The following is a 22,466-nucleotide window of genomic DNA, read 5'->3' on the forward strand; positions in this document are numbered from 1 at the left end:
TACATCTCAGAAAGTAAAAAACCCAAGGAGAGCCAGGAATCCGTATCCTCTCAACCTGCCCTAAAAATGTCTCGATGGACTGTTTCCACACATAACCGGGGAAGAAACCCCAGCAAATGTATTGTGTTAGGGGATAAATAGACGTCACCCTCCCTTTAGGATTCATGACCCTCTCCTTGCTCTAATCCCAAATCCCGATGAGCTGAAGATAGTCAACAAATGGCCTCACCGCAACATCTATCCCAGGCCTTAAACGCACCTAGCCGGGGAGGTGGGGGTGGTGGGTGGCTTCATGGTTGATTTCTAGTTGGTCGGGGTGCTCTGCCTGCGGCAGATGGAGCAGACTGTGCCAAGGAGGTGGAAGAGATGAGGGTGGGAGGCAGTGGGTGGGGCCCAGACTGGGACTTAGGAGAAGGACAGAGTGCGAGCTGAGATCAGGCCACCTGAGGACCATCCCTCCACCAACGAGGCACAGAAAGCCCCGGACCCTCCCAGGCCTTTCAACATCAGCTCCCTGATTCTAAAAAGTACCAATGGAGCAGTAAAAGACTGAGGAATATTGTAAATTTCCTCAAGTCAGCAAACTGGAAGCGAGAAAAACCCTGAAAGGAGGAGGAAACCAACTTCTCCGGATTCGTTATAACCATCCAACACTGCTCTTCCAGCAGACGCGTTCGGTTTCACTCTTTTCCTGGTCCGATGCATGACCTTGTGGCAGATGCATTTAAATGGCTTCCCCTTAGCAGGCCTATTATTTGTCCGAGCTTTCCAGTTGCGTCAGTGCCCAGGTTTAGCATGGGGACACGTTCATCCTGTTGCAAGGGTCTAAATGACACATGGCCTGAGACAGAGGAGCAGACGCAGAGTATTTTCCAGGGTTGGTCAGATGAAGAGGGAGGTGAGGACACACATCTCGAGGTGGCCCGTCAGCCGCTCCTGACGCCACACACATCCAAGACACGTCATGTAAACTCAGCTGCTTTGCTCTGGCAATAATCCGAAAACCTGAAGTTCTTGTGCAGAAATGTTGTTCCCTTGAGATTTCATCAAACTGAAAATTGCTGTAGCCAACAGTGAGTCAGGATTTCTTCTCCTTTACTAAGGTTATGATGTTATTCACTATTCATTAAGTTCACTACTAGGCTTCTTAATCGTATACATTTTCAGTCAACTCTGTACTAGAGATTTCCTGGGACATGCTTTACATTGAGACCACGTGTCCCCCTCACTCTCCTGCACACAGTCTTTCTGCCTCTCCTTTCTGCTCACGCGATGACACTTAGAAAAACAGAAAGAAGGATAAATATGCTACCTATTCCTGTCTGCCAGCAAACTGGCAAAATGCCTCTTAAAACAACATGGCTTTCAAACTGTTGGCTATTCGGGATGATAAACTAAAATGGATTACTTCACTCAGTATGACAGTCCTGTGGAGCATGAATTATTACCATGCCCAGTTTACAGATGAAGAAACTGAGGCTTGGAAAGGAAAACTGAGTTGGCCTTGGAGCTGGTAGGCCTAGGCTGCCTGGCCCCACAAGCCCTGCCCTTGCTGTCCACAGCTACGCTGTGCTGTTCGTGGCAAGGCTGGTCACCTGTTAGAGATGAATGTGGGCCGGGCGCGGTGGCTCAAGCCTGTAATCCCAGCACTTTGGGAGGCCGAGACGGGCAGATCACGAGGTCAGGAGATTGAGACCATCCTGGCTAACACGGTGAAACCCCGTCTCTACTAAAAAATGCAAAAAACTAGCCGGGTGAGGTGGCTGGCGCCTGTAGTCCCAGCTACTCGGGAGGCTGAGGCAGGAGAATGGTGTGAACCCGGGAGGCAGAGCTTGCAGTGAGCTGAGATCCGGCCACTGCACTCCAGCCTGGGCGACAGAGCGAGACTCCGTCTCAAAAAAAAAAAAAAAAAAAAAAGAGATGAATGTGAGCCCCAGAATTCTGAAAATAAGAGCAAGCAATAGAAGGTGGCCCCGGACAGGTACTTTTTTCACTTCTGTAGTTACCTCACCATCCAAGGGTTCAGGCTCCTACCCCGGATACCAACATCACTGACCAAAAGTTGGGACCAGGAGGTCGTGTGGCTTAAGGGAGTTATCCTCATGGGAATCTGCTCCCTTAACCCGTGTATTTGAGCTCCTTGAAGGCAAAGGCCAATCCTGAGGCTCAGTAGCAGCCTTCAGTCCAGGAGTAGCTTCCTCACCGACCACATTTCCCTAGATGCTGATTTGCACCGAATTTGATAACATGAGTTCCATTCCGCTACTTTAGAGGGAGTCAAAAGCTCTTGCCACTTCATGCTACATCACGTAGGGAGGAGCCTTTATGTTTTCACTTGAAATTCCTTATTCTATCTGGGCCATTCATTCTGCAGCTTCACACAGTAACATGCGTTCTGCCCCGCCAAAGAGTCCTTGACATCTTCCTCGCTGCAGCTTTTGGGGGAAGAAACAAACAGACTAGGAGTGTGTGCTTCTACTCGGACTGCCCTCTGCTCCCCGGGCCAGAGTCTGTGCTCTCATTCCCGAGGCTTCCAGGTACAAAAATCTTCACTCTTCAAAGAGCAAAAAGAAAGTCAACCAGAACAGCAGCGAAAGATCCAGCAAAATTCTGTCTCATTCTGTGCACACCTTTGAACACTGCAACATTTCCGGCCAACTCCAGACCTTGGATCTGACCTCCAAATCCCCCTGTACCTGTGGGAGCCCTCTGCTGTCTCAGCCCATTTGATCTTCTGATTCCCTCCATGGTGGTCACTGTCACCATGGTATAGATCTAGCTCACCTCTCAGATCCCTCCTAAGACCCTTGACCACCACCGACTTTCTGGCCTCCCAGGTTTCAGGGTCCCTGTCCCCACCTGCCATCCTCACCAGGGTCCTGCAAGTCTCAGTAAATTCACCTGTTCAGTCCCACACAGATCGTCTCCCTTCAATTCACAAAACTCAAATCTAAGCCATAGCTTGGAAACGAGACCCACATCTTCCCCTCAAACTGAAGAATATCAAAGTTATTTCTTTTCCGACACTTCACTGTTCAACAAGCATTTATAGAGCCCTCGTTAGGCACCAGAGACACAAAAACGAAAAGATCTGATGCCTGCCTGAACCACTTCAAGGAAATAAATGAGCTGCCAGGGTCATGGATTAACGTGGCCAGGACTCTGGCTTTCAGTCCAGCAGTGAAGGTTCTTTATGAAATCATGCGGGTCTGTCTTTAATCCACTCACTTGGTCTCCCAGGAAATATGATTAAAAGAAACCAAAAACTAAACAGATGTGCGCCAGCAGGTGGACGGAAGAGAGGCTGAGAACAGAATCAGAAATGCAGGTATCTTCCGGGTAGATGGCCTTGTCCCGGCAGGAAGCAAAGCCCCTCAGTCTTCTTAGGCAGCTTAGAACGAGGGCTCTGGGTAAACAGCCTTCCCTTTCATCCTGTACACCGCCCTTTCTCGTAAGGCTTGGGAAGCTACTAACTTCCAAAGATGCATGTCCTGGACCAGGGCTACTGAAGAGCAGAATCGCTGTGCCAGTCCACACACCCGGTCTCTGAGGATGTCAACCCCCTCAACCACCAAACAAGTCCCCAGGACCCCACCTGCTGCCCTCCCCATGAGCCAGGTTCCTTTTCATGGGACGCAACAGTAATTCATCTATCAATAGTGCTCTTCGAGTGCTATGAGTAGAGCCAGTATTTCAACAGACCTCCCACTCTGCACATGCTCTACTTAGACCTCAAGGCTCCCTTCTCTCATTGCTTCCTGTTTCAGTCTTCCTGGCCCGCGGTGGTTACAAAGCCTGTGCCTGGAGGGGGCCAGGAGCCTCTCTGGGCATCTTCCTTCTCCATGACCAAGCACGTGGTTCAGCCCTACTCTTCATGTGGACTTGGTACGGAAACCAGACTTGCATGTTAATTTGTGGGCACAAGACAACGCCCACTTTCCTGGCTCCTCTCAGCACCCGCTCATGCAGGGAGGCGCTGGCCTGCGGCAGGCTGTCATCAGTAGGAACAGTCTGGGGTTTATATTTGCTGTTCAAAAAATTCCTTAAGCCTTCCATCTTTTCTCTTCAGAGCAAACAGCAGCCATCTGGATGAATTCGGAACTCACTGGGACGGGCACGACAGGCATGGAGCAGAGAAGCAGGACTTATGGGAACCCACTCCCCCCAGCCCTCGCCACACACACATGTGGTTTTTAACTCCTCATAAAACATAGGACACGGCATTTTTATATGCAAGGCAGTTGCATTTACTAGAATTTTCCTTGAGACTACCCCCAGATCGAGGCTGTGGGCAGAGGGGCACAGCGGTCTGTGCAGGCCTTGCCTGTGCTGCTCCACGGTCTCTTCTCAAAAGCTTTCAGGCTGCATTTGATGATCAGTGCCTGGGAGCTTCTTTCTTAGTTCCTTTTCTTCCATAGGACTTCCCTGGAACTCACTGAATTGTTCCTTACTTCCTGGGATAGGAATGAACCCCAGAGAAAGGAGAGGCACGAACCAGAAAGGCAGGGTCACTGGGGGATCCTGCAGTTAGATCAGGGGGCCACAGTCAGCCAGGTTCATAGACAAAGAGGACAGCCATGTGCACAGGCTCATGCACACACACCCTGAGCCTGGGAAATGTTCCATTTTTTTGAATGCTTATTAAGGTGTCCAGACACTTGAAATTTTACAGATGTTAAAACAAACTCAAAGGACCAAGGAACAAAGTAGCTTGTATCTGGTTCTTCCTTGATGGAAAACATTTGTTCCTTTGGCCTTGGAAGGAAAAACAATGTGTTTCCAATTACAAACCATCACCCTCGGTATTGGTAAACACAGGCCAGTGACCGCTGGGGGCTATCTTTCAAGATGCCAACATGTGGCTTCTTTCTCCAACAATGGATTTCTTGATGCAGCTGGGTAAAGCTTGAAACCTTCAGAAACCCCAGGCTTCCCCAGTGGAGGAAACACGTAACTGATAAGTAACTGTGTCCAAAGGCAAGCAGACCTTCCCACAGGGAGTCAAGGCTGGCCAAAGGACCCCACCTGCCCAGACTGTGTCTCCACTGGCTTGCCACTGCCCCAACCCTCCCATCACTAGAGTCATTCCCAGAAACACAGACCCTGTGGCTCAAAGAGACGTAACACACCACCATCTAATCACTTCTTCCAGGTAAAGCTTTATTTCCAAAAGGTCCCTATCAAAATTCATGTCAATACATTGACATCCAAAAATGGATGGAGTCATCAGCTTGTATGCACTTCACCTTAGGAAGTATACGACCGATGACAGATCCATCTGTGAAGAAGACGAACTAGAAAAGATTCAGAATGTGGATGCTGGGAAAACCCTATTTCCTCATCCTCAGGGTTCTATGAGGAATCTTCCAATCTCTCTCTCCTCCCCGTAAGAGACAGACTGACCGATCTAATTGGCAGGAGAGCAAGAGTGAAGTTAATATGGCAGAGATGCACAACTATGGCCTCACTCCTGTCTTTTCTCGATGCTCGGTGGGTGTAAGTCGCACTTGGCTCTCCCAACACTGGCTAAACAAGGGTCTACCCTGCATCCCCAGTCACCCACAGAGGGAGCCTAGCCAGGTTCAGGGGACGGGTATTCAGGGGCCTCATTTGGGTTGCTCCAGCTATGCCATCACCATCAGTGCCTGATGGGATCTCTGTCAGATCCTGCTGGGAGGGGCCTAAGATCAGTTGAAGGGCTGTATAAAGTCACTGAATGTGAAGAGTTAAGCTGGAAACCACCTCCATGGCCTGTGGCCAGCCATGGACACGTACTTACAGTCTTGTCTTTCCCGGCTTCCAGCAGAGCATCCAGGCAGCCAACCTCGCTCGCAGTCAGTTCAACAGTCAGTGTCTCAACCCAGCTGATGGCAGCAGCTATAGACTGTTTGGTCACAGGAGTAGCATTTTCCTGCCACTTCACAGGCTCTTGAGAAACCCTGAAAGGGATCACATGGAGTAGTCACGGGGCAGTGATCGATGCTACTGGGGATGCCAACCCTCCGTCTCACAGCCGTGAGCAGCAAGCCTCCAACATCCATCTCTAGAGCCGAAAAAGAAAGAAATCAGAGCTCCCAGCCCTCTGATGTTACCAACAAAACCAGCAGGCCGTTTAAGACAGGTTCCCAAACCACCACTATCTTCTATAAGCCGTGCTGACTAGGAAAAACAATGTTTACATGAGAAACAGAAAGGTAACAATTAACAATAAGTCTTTTAAAACATTAAGAGAAGTTATTTTTTATAAACAGGCAAGTGTATATATAACTGGCTTCTCTTAATAGCAAATTTATAATAATTCACAGTATTAAGATTTGCAAATCACCAGCAATTCTATTACTCTAAAATTTTATTTCTAATTCCTTCATGACATTGTTTTCATTGTCCTGAAAGATTCCCATCGGTTGCCTTCTTTTGTATTAATACTGGTATTGTTTTGAGTTCAGCGGAGTATTAGCTTTTAAATCCTGAGAAAATTTGGTAAAACCATTTCGTTTGGGCTTGTACATGACTGGTAGAACCCCCAACTCCAAAAAAAAGAAGAGCCATTTGAATCATCTCAATTTATTTGCAATTGATAACTGCAAATAAACTGGCCTGATTGCCCCCATGGCCCGCCACCAGAAGCAGGGCTGGCTCACACTCGTGTCTGCTGTGTGCTTCCTGGGTAGAGGATCTGGCTGAGTGGCATCTACGTTGTACAGAGGTTTCCAAGAAAGCAAAAGCTTTGCAGACTTAAGTACTTGATTCCTTCAGTAATATACCTGTGACAGAAACAGGAATCTAGACAGAACATAATTAGGCATTGTCCCCAGAGATGTCCTCTATTTAGCTGAAAGTATTTGATTAAAACCAGAAAAACTGAATCAGGTACATCCTTTCCCAACCCTTATCCAGATGTTTTTTGTCAGGGAGGTGCAATCACTTTTCCAGATGAGAAGTTAGTGCTGAGGTCCAAATTCTCTTGAATCCAAGAATCCATAAATAATTGGTTATGAAAACTCTGAAATATGGGAAATTCCGTACAGCCAGCCACCTGTTGTTCTGGTGAAAGGGGTCAACTTATAGGGGAGGTCAACTTGAGTTGCAACTTCAGTCTGGAAAATCAGTGAAATTAGTGACCTTCGAATTCATGACCCCAGTTAAAAGCTAAAATGAATGAAGAGATTTATGACCTTAAATATACATTTGCCATAACTCATATTCTTATATTTTAACCTTCCCATGCACGGAAGAAATGCCTGTTTCTAAATCTCTTTTAAGGTGAAAGCTAAGACACCCTGTGCAAAGAAGATAAAAGTTCCTAAGATTTATTCACTGTGGGATTGCTGCTGAAATTACATCTTCCAGGAAAGTGTAAGATAATGCCTCTTCCCTCACCAGAGAGAGAACTGTGTCAGCTGTGCTACTTAATTCCAAACACGTACAAATTCCTATGAAGTTTCACTAAAATACTCCCTTCCTATGGGAACTCACCGTATGATATTGAACTTGGTTATGTGAGCCACCTGCTCCTGGAGAACCATTGTTAGAGCCTCTCGGCACAGATCAAGCTCCCGCTCCCGAATGCAGCCAAAATCCAGCACTATGGTGATGCACTGTTCCAGGATGACACCAAAAATCTGCCGGCTTTTGCTGGTGAGCCAGTCCATTCGCTGTTTGTAGCTCTCCACAGCTTGTGTTAAATGTTCCACAAACTGATAAATCAGTTCTGACTTAGCTGTCAGCTTAATGAAAATAAAAGACAAAAACAATAAAACAACATGAAAATAAGTCATTTGAACCACAGTGCTGCCACTGAGAACTGTGCACTGATAACAATGTTGTCAATGATCCTCCAAACACTACAGAATCCAGGAGAAAATGTTCCAGCCTTTCAACTGAAAAACCCTTGGATTCTCCACAGAAGAAAAGATGATGTGATCTATTCAAAATACAGCAGTCCTTAAAAGAAATCTTACCAGATTATGTTTTATCTTTACAGTTACAGATTAGAGTATTAGCTTTTAAATCCTGATTACCTTTATCAGAAAAAGCCCAGGACCCTCTTAAGAAATTAGGTAGAAGACTGAGGCAGGAGAAGGGCGTGAACCCGGGAGGCGGGGCTTGCAGTGAGCCAAGATTGCACCACTGCACTCCAGCCTGGGAGACAGCAAGACTCCGTCTCAAAAAAAAAAAAAAAAGAAAGGAAGAAAGAAATTAGGTAGAAGACCAACAAAGGCAGATGGAAAGTAATATCTCACTAAAATGTTTTCCTAAATATAACATCTCGAAAATGCTACTAAACATGCCAGCACACCTTCCTGGCTTCCTCTAAGGGATGCCATCCCAGCTACACATCCTTCTGCTCATGACCTTTGTCCTCACGCCCTCCTCTCTCGGGAGAAGCTGCCCTGCACCTGGACCACCTGATCACTCACTGCTGCTACCAACAGCCCTTGGGCTGCCCCCAAATGGTGACACGGACTTGCAGGAAGTTTCTTGTATGTGCAAATAAACCATCCTTCACATAGATCAGACACACTGTGCAAGGCCTTTCAGGAGGTAGAGAGGCAATAGAAGACATAGAAAAGGAACAAGAAAAAAATGTACCCTATTCTGTGACAAAGCACTTTTATTTTATTTTATTTTATTTATTTTATTTTATTTTTGCAGTTGCAAGATTTAATAGAGTGAAAACAGACCTCCTATATGAAGGGAGGGGACCCAAAGAGGTGAGCCGCTGCCGGCTGGAATGCCTGGGTTTATATCCCGATCATTGTCCCTCCCGCTGTGCTCTCAGGCAACGGATGATTGGCTACGTCTTTACCTCCTGTTTTTGTCTAATTAGCATTTTAGTGAGCGCTCTTGACCATCTGATTGGCCAGGTGTGAGCTAAGTTGCAAGCCCCGTGTTTAAAGGTAGAAGTGGTCACCTTCCCAGCGAGGCTTAGGGATTCTTACTCGGAGCACATTTTAAAAGAAGAAACAGTACTTTATCTTGGAAAATGTGCTTTCAGACCACATCACCTCCTTCCACATTTTTGTGCCTTGGCTCAGGCTCCTTCCTTCCCTGTCCCATGTGTCTCTCAAGCTCATTCCTCAAGCTCCAGCATCACTTCTTGGAGGCTTCTCCTGGCCCCTTAAGACAGAATTACCAACTCCTTCACCAGCATCCACAGCTACTGCTACAACACAGAAGCCAGGGCGGGCACAGCACAGGGAATGTGGGGGTGGGTTTTGAAGGTAAAGGGAGAGATGTTTTTAAGAGTTTGGCATTGATTTTAATGTGGTTCAGATAAAAAATACACTTAGCACATCAAACTCAAGATTCCACACACAGTATTGCTTAGGACCAGGCTTAGTTTAAAAAGTAATTTAAGCTGGACCGGGCATGGTGGCTCATGCCTGTAATCCCAGGACTCTGGGAGGCCAAGGTGGGCAAATCACCTGAGGTCAGGAGTTCGAGACCAGCCTGGCCAAAATGGTGAAACCCCATCTCTACTACAAATACAAAAATTAGCTGGATACGGTGGTGCACACCTGTAGCTACTTGGGAGGCCGAGGCTGGAGAATCGCTTGAACCTGGAAGACAGAGTAAGCTGAGATGGCACCACTGCCCTCCAGCCTGGGCGACAGAGCAAAACTCCATCTCAAAAAAAAAAAAAAAAAAAAAGTAATTTAAGCTTTGGAAAAAGTAAGTAGTGGGTACATCTTCAAGCTGAAGGCAACCTACCATTCCCATCATGGAGGTTTCTCCAAGGGCTGAATGACCTGCCTGTCCCTCTTACAGTTTCCCTCCAGGCTCTCTGCTGTTTCCTGGGCAGCCCCAACACCCCTTCAGGGTATTTTCACCCGCGGCCCCCTGCTGCCCCACCAGAGCATTGCCAGCGGCCCCTGATGGAAGGCTTCTGCCAGCTGCCTGGTAGCACATTGGCTGCCCCAGCACAGCCAGTGCTCGACCTCAAGGGGCCAGAGGACAAAGCCACAGCCCAGTCCTAGGCCCCAGGGTGACAGCACGCAGCCCAGGAATGCTGAACTGAGCCTTGGCCCTCTGAAAACATCCAGAAACAAAGCCAATCAACTATACCCAACTCACACCATAGTCAAACCCTCAAGGGAAATAAACAACATAAAAACAAAAAGGCCCATCCAAAGGATGGCAACTTAAAAGGATGAAGACACATCAGCCTTCACAGGTGAGAAAGAACCAGTGCAAGAATTCGGGAAACTCTCAGTCTAGAGTGTCCTCTTATCTCCAAGCAATTGTACTAGCTCTTCAGCAGTGGTTCTTAACCGGATTGAAATGGCTGAAATGACACTGAATTCAGGATCTGGATGTCAAGAAAGCTCATAAAGATACAGGAGAAGGTGGAAACCCAATCCAAGGAAAACAGTAAAATGATCCAAGAACTGGATGACATCGCCATATTAAGAAAGAACCAAACTGAACTTTTGGAACTGAACAATTCACTACAGAAATATCATAATACCATTAAAATCATTAACAACAAAATAGACCGAGCTGGGGAAAGAACTTCAAAGTTGAAGAACCACTCCTTTGAATCAATGTAGGCAGACAAAAGTAAAGAAAAGGGGCCAGGCATGGTGCCTTACACCTGTAATCTGAGGCATGAGGTCGAGGCCAAGGCAGGTGGGAGGCCCAGGCAGGCGGATTGCTTGAGCTTAGGAGTTCAAGACCAACCTGGGCAACATGGCGAGACCCTGTCTGCAAAAAATACAAAAATCAGCTGGGTGCGGTGACACACGCCTGTGGCCCCAACTACTTGGGGGCTTGAGGTGGGAGGATTGCTTGGACCTCGGAGGTCAAGGCTGCAGTGAGCCATAATCACACCACTGCACTCCAGCCTCGGTGATAGAACAAGAACGTGTCTCAAAAGAAAAAAAGAATTTTAAAAAATGAAGGAAACCTCTGAGACATGAGAGATTATGTAAAGAGACCAAACTTTTTCAGGCATTCCTGAAAGAGAAGGAGGGTAAACAACTGGAAGACATATTCGAGGATAGGGTCTACAAAAATTTTCTCAAAAAAAAAAAAAGTACCAAAAAAAAGTAATTTAAGTTTTCTAAATATTAGGAAACAGTAGTCCAGGTGGTACATGGATGTACATGGACATGAACAAATACCCATAAATGGACGTGATGGGACATGTGTCTCCAACAGACTTTGAGCTCCATGTGGTTGGCCAGGGTCTGCACAGGGCCTGACATGTAGGAGACATGAGACTCAGGTGCTGAACTGCTGGGAGTAAAGGACTCTGGTCAGAGGTGGTGCTCATTCTCCTATCTGCAAATGCTGCCCCTATTCCTAATGCTTCTCTCAGATAATGGCAGTTGGCTCTTGGCTTTCAGATCATCTCTGTCATATTTTTTCCCTTTGTTTTCAAAGCAAAACAAAGTGGTAATGTGCAAAGGTTTTTATCTCTCATCATGAGCTTTCTGCACTAATTTCTAATGGATCAAAAACTTCCTTCCTCGGCCATGACTTTTATCACCCTACCAATGCCAAAAGAAAACCCCCGGCCTAATAAGGGCTTGGCTCAGCTGCATCACTGCCAAGTAGCACAAGTCTCTCTCCACCCCGCACTCCTCGATGTGATGTCAGCACCATGTCACAGGACTGTGCATTGAGGGAACTCTGACTTACATTGTATACTCTGCCATCTTCTGCTCTGTAGAACTGTGGAAACAGACCATCAGCATACCGAGAAGCCACAAGTCTCCCCAGAGACGCCACATAATCTGCATTTTTATAAAGAAAAACAATCAAAACAGTAGTACATGAGTGAACCTTCTTATTTTTATTTTGAAATGTTTTTCTCTGACACCATTCAAATTATATCTTGTGCTATCAATAATCTGTGATGCTTTCTATTCTGTTCTAAATCATGAAGTATTTCTAGGTGCTGTGATAAACATAACTGTCTATGGCATTGTAATCTTTTTATTATTATTATACTTTAAGTTCTAGGGTACATGTGCACAACGTGCAGGTTTGTTACATATGTATACATGTGCCATGTTGGTGTGCTGCACCCATTAACTCGTCATTTACATTATGTATATCTCCTAATGCTAACCCTCCCCGAGCCCCCCACCCCCCGACAGGCCCTGGTGTGTGATGTTCCCCATCCTGTGTCCAAGTGTTCTCATTGTTCAATTCCCACCTATGAGTGAGAACAGCATTTTAATCTTTTAATGCATGAATAAACAGGAAGAATAGATTTGTGTCCTAGCGTCCTTGTACTTTGGTCCAGAATAATTACAGCAGAGGTTTAAAAAAAAAAAAAAAAGCAACATAGAAATTATTTTAATTCCTGAAAGTTATTCATGACTTGGACTTAGTTTTCAGGGTTTTTAAAATTTCACTTAGATATTTCCTACTGTACTCTCAACTGGAGGGTCAGAATTAAATCACTGAAATAAAGCCAGCCAGTAATAGATTCAGAATTGCCATACAGAATGTCAGAACTACAAGATTTTCTTCTCATCAGATCATATGCTCAGCTGTTCAAATATCTGTTGCATAAACCCTTATTGGGTGCCTACCATGTACTAGGCATGTTTACAGGATGGGAATACAATTGTTACCTACAACATAGTCCTACTCCTTCATGGAACTCTCAGAAGGCTACGGAGAGGCTTCAAAGACTGACTAGGATTTGGCAGGACAGAAGATGAGGTAAGACTTCACAGAGATGTTTTTAATCTGATGATTATTTTATTGTAATTTTAATTATTGTTTTTAAGTCCCAAAGGTAGGAGACAGAATGGTGGTACTTGTGGTGCCGGTACTTCCTTCCCTCTGCCTTACTAGGGAGGCAGGATAACAGCCTCCTCTGGAAATCTAAAAAGACCAAGGCTGAATTTTATAGACAACCTGGCCAGGCTTGCTCCCCAATCACAAGGGCTGATTTCAAGTCTTGAAGTGCAACCTTCACAATAGTAAGGAGTAAAGAGTAAAGAATAGACACTTGAATTCCATCAGCAATAATCTCACTCAATAGACCTCTCCAGCTCTAAAATTTGTGTTTCCAAGATTCACTTTCTTAGCTGACATTGATGAAGTGAGTAAATATCACTAGCATTCTCTGTTTACCTAAGACATTTATCTGGAGGTGGGAGAGGAAGCTGTTTTTTGAGGCTTGAAGGAAATAAGTCTATGGAAGGCTTCATAAGCTGTATTGGGAATTAAATGCAAGGCATTGTGAGTTCTGCATCCAATAACAGTGGAGTAGATTGTATTGGCTAACCTTCACACAGAAAAATATTATAAATTCTGGACAAAATATAAAAGGAGCTATTTGTAGGCATTAGAGAGCAATCTAGAACATGCAGAAACTGGAATCACAATCATCCTGAAAAGGAGGACATTTTTGAGGTGAGATTTGTATATATTTAGCAGGAAAGAGAGAGAGTTTGGAGTTTGAGTCCAGCCAACTTAACTGCCTACTAGAATGAAAATCAGCTCTCCATCTATCAACTGATAAATGGATAAGAAAATCATGGTACATCCATACAATGGAATACATACGGCTGCAAAAAGGAATAAAGTATTGGTGCTGGTTACAACGTGGATGAACCTTAAAAACATTAAGCTAAGTAAAAGAAACCAGTCACAAAAGACCACATTTTATAAATTCCATTTAAATGAAATGCTCAGAACAAGCAAATCTATAGAGACAATTTAGGGGTAGGAAAGTGTAGAGCTAAGAAGTACAGAGTTTCTTTTTGAGGTGATAAAAACATTCTAAATAGTTGCGCATATCCGTGAATACACTAAAACCACTGAATTGTAGGTAGGTAAATTATAGCTCAATAAAGCTGTTATAAATAATATACACATATCAATTTTTGTACGAATAAAAATCAGTTCTCCTAGAAGAAGGATTATACAGTTGATCCTTGAATAACATAGTTTTGAACTGCACGGGTCTACTTATATGCAGATTTTTTTTCAACCAAATATGGATAAAAATACAGTATCAGTAGAATGTGAAACCCACTCATACAGAGGGCCAACTTTTCATATATTGTGAAGAGCCAACTGCAGGAACTGAGTATGCATGGATTTGGTATACACAGGGGGTCCTGGAACCAATCTTTTGCATATACCAAAGGAAAACTATACAACCCAAAGTCCCTACAACCATCCACATTGTCCAGCATAAAACAAAAAATAATCAGATATATAAAGAGAAAAATGTGACCAATAGTCAAAAGAAAAAGCAATCAATAAAACCTACCCTGAAATGGACCAGATGTTGAAATTACAAGAAAAAGGCCTCAATATATTTTAAGTATACTGTAAACATTGTATTTATATATATATATATATATATATAAAATGTTGAAGGGAAAGAAAATTGTGATCCTAATAAGTGAACAAATGGGTATCTTAGTATAGAAATTGAAAAGAAGGAAAATTTTAGAACAAAAAGTACAGTATTTGTATGGGCTTCACAGCAGATTGGAGGTACCAGAATAAAGTGTTAGTAACCTAGAAAATCTGTCAAGAGAAATTACTCAATCTGATAAACAAAGAGAAAAAAAATATTGACAAAATGAACAAGAGTTTCAGTGACCTGTGGGACAATATCAAGATGCTTAGCAAACTATAATTTGAGTCTCAGAAGAAAAAGAGAGAACAGATAGGATGTAAAAATAGATTAGAAGAAATAATAGTTGAAAATTTCCAAGATTTGATTAAAAACAAACCTACAGATCCAAGAAGCTCGATAAATCCAATGCAATATATGTACAAAGAAAACCAAAAGAAGGCATATCCTACTACAAATAATAACACAATAGCTGAAAACCAAGAATAAAGAGGAAAAATCTTAAAAGCAGTCATAGAAAAAAAGATACATTATATACATCATATAGAGGGAAAATGTTATGGATTATGTCTGATTTCTCAGATGAAAAGGTGGAAATCAGAAAACAATGGCTTGACATGTTTAAAGGTCAGAAAAAAAAACTTCAACCAATAATTATAAAACCAGCAAAGTGTTCTTCAAGAATGAAGGTAATGACTTCAAACTATTCTACAAGGACACAGTAACCAACACAGCAAGGTACTGGTAAACACACACACACACACACACACACACACACACGCACACACACACCCCCCGCAGACATACAGACCAATGGAACAGAATACAGAACCAAAAATAAAGCCACACAACTACAGTCATATGATCTTCAACAAAGCTGACAAAAATAAGCAATGAGGAAAGGACTCCCTACTCAATAAATAGCTCTAAAATAGCTGGCTAGCTATATGCAGAAGAATGAAACTGGACCCCTACCTTTCACTATATACAAAAATTAATTGAAGATGGATTAAAAATTTAAACCTAAGATCCTAATTTAATCCTAGAAGAAAATCTAAGAAATATTATTCTGGACGTAGGCCTTGGCAAATAATTTATAACTAAGTCCTCAACAGCAATTGCAACAAAAACAAAAATTGATAAGTAGGACTTAATTAAAGAGCTTCTGCTCAGCAAAAGAAACTATCAACAGAGTAAACAATTTATAGAGTCAGAGAAAATATTTGCAAATATTTATTGAAAATATGTGCAAACTATGCATCCAACAAAGAATATCCAGAATCTATAAGGAAGTTAAACTATTCAGCAAGCAAAAAAACAAATAACCCCATTTAAAAATGGGCAAGAGACATGAATAGACACTTCTCAAAAGAAGACACGTAAGTGGATAAGAAACAAGAAACAAGAAAAAATGCCCAACATTACTAATCATCAGAGAAATGCAAATCAAAACCACAATGAGATATCATTTCACACCAGTCACAATGGCTACTATTAAAAAGTCAAAAATTTACAGATGTTGGTGAGATTGTGGAGAAAAGGGAATGCTTACACACTGTTGGTGGGAATGTAAATTAGTACAACCTCTATGGAAAACAGGATGGAGACTTCTTTAAGAACTAAAATAGAACTACCCTTTGATCCCACTATTGGTTATCTACCCAATGGAAAAGAAATTATTTTATCAAAAAGACACCCACCTTATGTGTTTATTGTAGCACTATTTTTAAAATGTGGTCTATATATATATATTTTTTTTTTCTATTTTTTATATATATATATATATATAGACCACATGGTGTGTATAGACTGTGAAATACTACTCATCCATTTCAAAAGATAAAATCGTGTCTTTTACAGCAACATATATGGAACTGGAGGCCATTATTTTTAATGAAATAACTCAGAAACAAAGTGAAAAACCACATCTTCTCACTTTTAAGTGGCATGTAAACACACAGACATGCAGAGAAAAATAGACACTGGAGAATCCAAAAGGAGGGGGAAGCAGGGGTTGTATTAGCCCGTTTTCACACTGTTGATAAAGACACACCAAATCCAAGCAATTTACAAAAGAAAGAGGTTTAATGGACCTACAGTTCCACGTGGCTGGGGAGCCCTCACAATCATGGCGGAAGGCAAGGAAGAGCAAGTCACGTCTTACATGGATGGCAGCACGCAAAGAGAGTTTGTGCAAAGGAATTCCTCTTCTTAAAACCATCAGATCTTGTGAGACTTATTCACTATTGCAAAAACAGCATGAGAAAGACCTGCCTCCATGATTCAATTACCTCCCACTGGGTGCCTCCCACAAACATGGGAATTGTGGGAGTTACAATTCAAGATGAGATCTGGGTAGACACACAGCTAGACTGTATCAAGGGTGAAGGATGAAATACTGCTTATTGGGTACAATGTGCACTATTTGGATGATGGATCCACTAAAAGCCCATAACACAACTGCACCTGTATACCTAAATCTAAAAATACAAATAAAATTTTAGAAATGTCCCAGTTTCAATAAAAAAGTCATTCATCATTCAAAAACCCAGGAAGATTATAAAAAAGACAACTGACAATATCAACACCAAGATGAGAGATGTCATAGAATGACCTAACAAGGATTTTAAAGCAACAACCATAAAAATACTTAACAGCAATTACAAACATTCTTAAAATGAATGAAAACATAGGAAGTCTCAGTAAAGAAATAGAAGATATCAGGAAGAATAAAATGGAAATATTAGAGCAAAAAATAGAGTAATCAAAATAAAAAACTCAATGGATGAACTCAACAGCAAAATGAAAAAGAAAGAATGAGTAAGCTTGGAGAACAATAAAAATTAACCAATCTAGACAAGAGGGAGAAAATAGCCTGAAAAATCTGAACAGAGCCTTACAGATATGTAGGATTATTTTTTTAAAAGATCTAATGTTCATATTATTGGAGTGCCAGAAGGAGAAAAGAAAGAGGATGGGGGAAAAAAAAGACACAAAGACATAAGCATTGAAAATTCTCCAAATTTGGCAAAAACAAAAAACATAAAGCAACAGATTCAAGAATCTGACTGAAATTCAAAGAGAATAAATGAAAATAAATTAACACCAAGGCACATCACACTCAAACATCTGAAAACAAAAGACAAACAAAAAAATATGTAAAGCACATTATCAATAGGGAAAAATCAATTCTAATGATAGTGGTTTTCTCATCAGAAACCATAGAGACCAGAAAGAACTGGCACAGTATTTTTTAAGTGCTAAAAGAAAAAAGAACTATCAACCCTAAATCTTATATCTGGTGAAATTCTTCTTCAGGAATAAAGTAGAAATAAAGACATTCTCAGACAAAGAAACTAAAGGAATTTGTGGCTAGCAGAGCTACTCTTAAAGAATAAAAGAACTTCTCTAAGCAGAAAGAAAATAACAAAAGAAGGAACCTTGGACGATCAGGAAAGAAGAACACAGTAAGCAAAACTATGGGCAAATAAAATGGACATTCCTTCTCCTTTTGAGTGTCACAAATGATGTTTGATTGTTGAATCAAAATTCTAGCACAGTCTAATGTAATTCTCAATGTAAGAAGATAAAATAATACATTTTATTATAAATGGGAAGGGCAAAGGGCTGTAAAGGGAAAAAAAGGTTTTTGCTCATCACTCAAACTGGTAAAATGTTGACATCAGTAGATTTTGATAATTTATGTATTCATAATGTAACACTTAGCATAATCACTAAAAAAGCCATATGAAGATATACAATAGAAAACATTATAGATAAATAAGAATAGAATACTAAAAACTGTTTAAGTAACCCAAAAGCAGGCAGGAAAAAAAACAGACAAGCCAAAAACAGAGAAAAAAAAAACAACTAAAATGGTCAACAAGCTCTAACATATCAATAATCACATTAATTGTAAATGGTCTAACAGACCAAGTAAAAGATAGAGATTGGCAAAGAGGATTTTTTAAAAAAGGACTCAACAATATATTGTCTACAAGAAATTTGCTTCAAATATAATTATATACATAAGTTAAAAGTAAAAGGATGGAAAAAGATAGGCCATACAAATATTAATAAAAAGAAAATAGGATTGGCTATATTAGAAAAATAAACTTCAGGCTGGGCACGGTGGCTCAAGCCTGTAATCCCAGCGCTTTGGGAGGCCGAGACGGGCGGATCATGAGGTCAGGAGATCGAGACCATCCTGGCTAACACGGTGAAACCCTGTCTCTACTAAAAAGTACAAAAAAACTAGCTGGGCGAGGTGGTGGGTGCCTGTAGTCCCAGCTACTCGGGAGGCTGAGGCAGGAGAATGGCGTAAACCCGGGAGGCAGAGCTTGCAGTGAGCTGAGATCCAGCCACTGCACTCCAGACTGGGCGACAGAGCGAGACTCCGTCTCAAAAAAAAAAAAAAAAAAAAAAAAAGAAAAATAAACTTCATAGCAAAGAATGTTACTGGGGACAAAGCAGGACATTATATAATGATAAAGGTGTCAATCCACCACCAGAAAGACATAGCAATCCTAAATGTGTATGTATCACCCAATAGAACTGCAAAATATTTGTAGCAAAAAACAGAATAACTGAAAGAAGAAATAGACAAATCCACAATTATAGTTGGAAACTTCAATACTGCTTTCTCAACAATTGATAGAACAACAAGAAGAAAATCAGGAAGGATACTCAATACCATCAATGAACAGGATCTAACTCACATTTATAGAAAGCTCTATAAAACAACAGCAGAATGCACATTCTTTTCAAGTATTCATGAAACATGTACAAAACAAAGCACATATTTGGCTATAAAACATCCTAAAAAATTCACAAGAACTGAAACCAAACAAGTATGTGCTCTGTCCAAGATGGAAACAAACTAGAAATCAAAAATAAATAAAAAGATAACAGGAAAATCTACAAATATTTAGAAACTAAACAATATGCATCTAAAAATTCCATAAGTCAAAGAGGACGTCTTGATAAAAATAAAAGACTTTAAGTGGAAATAATAATACAACATATAAAAATTTGTGAGACATTGCTAAAGCACTGACTGGAGGGAAATTTGCAGCACTAAATGCTTATGTAACAAAACATAAAATCTCAAACCAATAATTGAAGCTTTCAACTGAAGAAACTAGAAAAAAGAAAAGCAAAATAAACTCAAACAAGCAAAAGGAAATAAATAATAAAGATCAAAGTAGAAATCAATGAAATTGAAAACAGAAAAACAATAGAGAAAATCAAACAAAAAAGCTGGTAATTTTTAAAGATCAATAAATTGACAACCTTCTAGCAAGACTGACAAAGATAAAAAGAGAGAAGGTATAAATTACAAATATCAAGAATAAAATAGGAAATACCACAAAAGACGCAGTAGACATCAAAATAATAAAAAGGGAATACTACAAACAACTGTTCACAAATTAGACAACTTGGATGAAATCAATTAAATCCTTAGAAAACAAACTACCACAACTCATACAATATAAAATAATTTGACTAGTCCAATATCTATTCAAGAAAATTAAATTCTTGACTTAAAACTTCTTCAAAAAGGAATCTCCAGGCCTGAATGAGTTCACTGGAGAATTTTACCAAACATTTAAAGAATAATTAATATTAATTCTACACTGTATCCTGTTATTTCAACAAAAAACAAAAAATAGTAATTCTACAAAACATCTTCTAGAGAATAGAAGAGGAAGGAATACGTCCCAACTCATTTTATGAAGCTAGTCTTACTGTCATACCAAAACCAGACAAAACCATTATTTAAAAAAGAGAAAACCACAGACCAACATTCTTCAAGAATACAGATGCAAAAATTTGTAACACAATATTTGCAAATTGAATTCTGCAATGTATAATATAAAAAGACTTCTAAAACATGCTCTAGTTTATTCTGGGGATGCAAGGCTGGATTAAAAAAATTAATATAATCCATTAAAGTAACAGGCTAACAAAGAAATATCATAGGATGCTATCAATTGATGGAGAAAAAAATTGACAAAATTCACCCCCCATTAATAACAAAAATCCTCAGATTACTAGGAATATCAGGGATCTTCCACAATGTAATTTTTAAAAATCTATAGAAAACCTATAGTTAACATCATACTTAGTGGTGAATGACTGAAAGTTTTCAGTGCAAGAACATCCACTCTTACCGTTGCTATTCAACATAGTGCTGGAAGTTCTAGCCAGCGTAACAGAGCAAGAAAAGAAAACACAAGACAAATAGATCAGAAAGAAATAAGACTTTTCCTCTTTGCAGATGACATGATAGTCTACTTAGAAATCTTCTGGAATCTACAAAAAAAAAAAAAAAAAGACACACACACACAAAAAAACCGTTAGAAGGAATAAGTGAGTTTGGCAAGATCACAAGATAGAAGGTTAACATGCAAAAGTCAGTCATATTTCTATATACTAGGAATGAACATGTGGAAACCAAAATTTAAAATACGATTCCATTTACAACTCCTAAAAAAATAAAATACTTAGGTATAAATCTAACAAAACATGTGCAGGACGCATATACTGAAAATTTTAAGACAGCTGAGGAAAGAAATTAAAAATACGTAAATAAATGGAAAGATATTTCATATTTGTGAACTGAAAGACTCAGCATTTTTGTCAGCATAGTAAAGATATCAATTCTCCTTTAATTAATATACAGGTTTAATGCAACTCCTATCAATATCATAGCAATATTTTTGTAGACATGAACACAGTTATTCTAAAATTTATTTGGAAAGGCAAATGAACTAGAGTAGCTAAAACAATTTTGAAAAAAAATAAATAAAGTAGGAGACTCACCCTGCCCAATTTCAAGAAATTCTGTAGTTATAGTAATCTGTGTGATATTAACAGAGAAACACAGATGAATAGAACAAAATAGAGAACCTGGAAGTATAGGCACAACCAACTTTTAACAAAAATCCAAAAGCAATTCAAAGTAGGAAGGATAGTCACTTAAGTAAAATATGCTAGAGCAACTGAACATCCATAGTAAAAAAAAAAAAAAAATGAACCGTTTGCTTTTGTGTGTGTGTGTGTGTGTGTTTTAAGAGATAGAGTCTCACTCTATCACCTAGGCTGGAGTGAAGTGCTGTGATCATAGCTCACTGCAGCCTCGATCCCCTGGGCTTAAGCAATCCTCCCACCTCAGCCTCCCAAAGTGCTGAGATTACAAAAAAAACATGAACCTTATACAGAAACTAATTCAAAATAGATCACAGCCTAAATGTAAAATTATGAAACATTTAGAAAAAAACATAGGAGGGAGTAACATAGGAAGATCTTTGTGGTGATAAACAGTTCTCTCTCGATTGTAGTGATGGTTACAGAAATCTACATAAGTGATAAAATTATATAGACTTGCAGACACATTGTATAAGTGTCAAATTCCTCATTTTGATATTATACTATTATTTTACAAGATATGACCATTGGGAAAACTGGGTGAAAGGTACATGAGATCTTTACACTTTACAATTACTTCAGAATATAAAGTATGGATGTACAAATGGATAAACGAATGAATGAATGAATGAGCAAATAAATAAATGTGAAGGTGAAATAAAGATAATTTCAGATAAACGAAAACTGAAAAAAGCTGTCACCAGTAGACCTCCACTATAAGAAATGCTTAAAAGAAATTATTCAGGAAATAACATCAGTTGAAACCTCAAATTCTACAAGAAGGAAGAATATTGTAAGCAGTAAACATGTGGATCTTAGCAGTGTATAGTTTTTCTTCTCAGTTTCTTTAAAAAACAGATGACTTTTAAAAGCAAAAATTATGACTCTGAATTGTGAGATTTATAATATATGTAGAAATAAACTAGATTAAAACAGTAACACCAAGGACAGGAGTGAGGAGTAAGGGGAGGTATAACTGTTGAAAACTTCTAACATTTTACATGAAGTCATATGAAATCTACTTTTAGTAGACTGTAACAAGTTAAGGATGTAACAAGGAAAGCAAATTAAATGAAAAATAAAGATTGCATTAAATGAAACACTAAAAAATATTCATTTAGCACCAAAGAAGGCCAAAAGGAGAAACACAGATGAAAGAAAAAGACTGGACAAATAGAAAGCAAATAGTAACATGGTA

The 22,466-nt window shown here is 40.3% G+C and overlaps 1 protein-coding gene across 3 annotated transcripts in view; it reads right to left on the reverse strand.

Moving 5' to 3' along the window:
• The window catches only part of LOC105490064 (von Willebrand factor A domain containing 3B), a 248,703-nt gene that overhangs the window by 209,472 nt on the left and 16,765 nt on the right, over positions 1-22,466 (reverse strand). For all 3 annotated transcript variants that reach the window (XR_011612122.1, XM_071077305.1, XM_071077304.1), the window contains exons 3-5: positions 11,647-11,741; positions 7,477-7,727; positions 5,780-5,939 (exon numbers count right to left, since the gene is read on the reverse strand). Coding sequence is in view for 2 of the 3 variants with exons in the window: in XM_071077305.1 (XP_070933406.1) it covers positions 5,780-5,939; positions 7,477-7,727; positions 11,647-11,741 (506 nt within the window). In the remaining variant the exon portion in view is untranslated. The remainder of the gene's footprint in view (positions 1-5,779; positions 5,940-7,476; positions 7,728-11,646; positions 11,742-22,466) is intronic.

The sequence above is a fragment of the Macaca nemestrina genome, chromosome 13 (assembly GCF_043159975.1).
Source record: "Macaca nemestrina isolate mMacNem1 chromosome 13, mMacNem.hap1, whole genome shotgun sequence".
NCBI classification, from domain to species: Eukaryota; Metazoa; Chordata; class Mammalia; order Primates; family Cercopithecidae; genus Macaca; species Macaca nemestrina.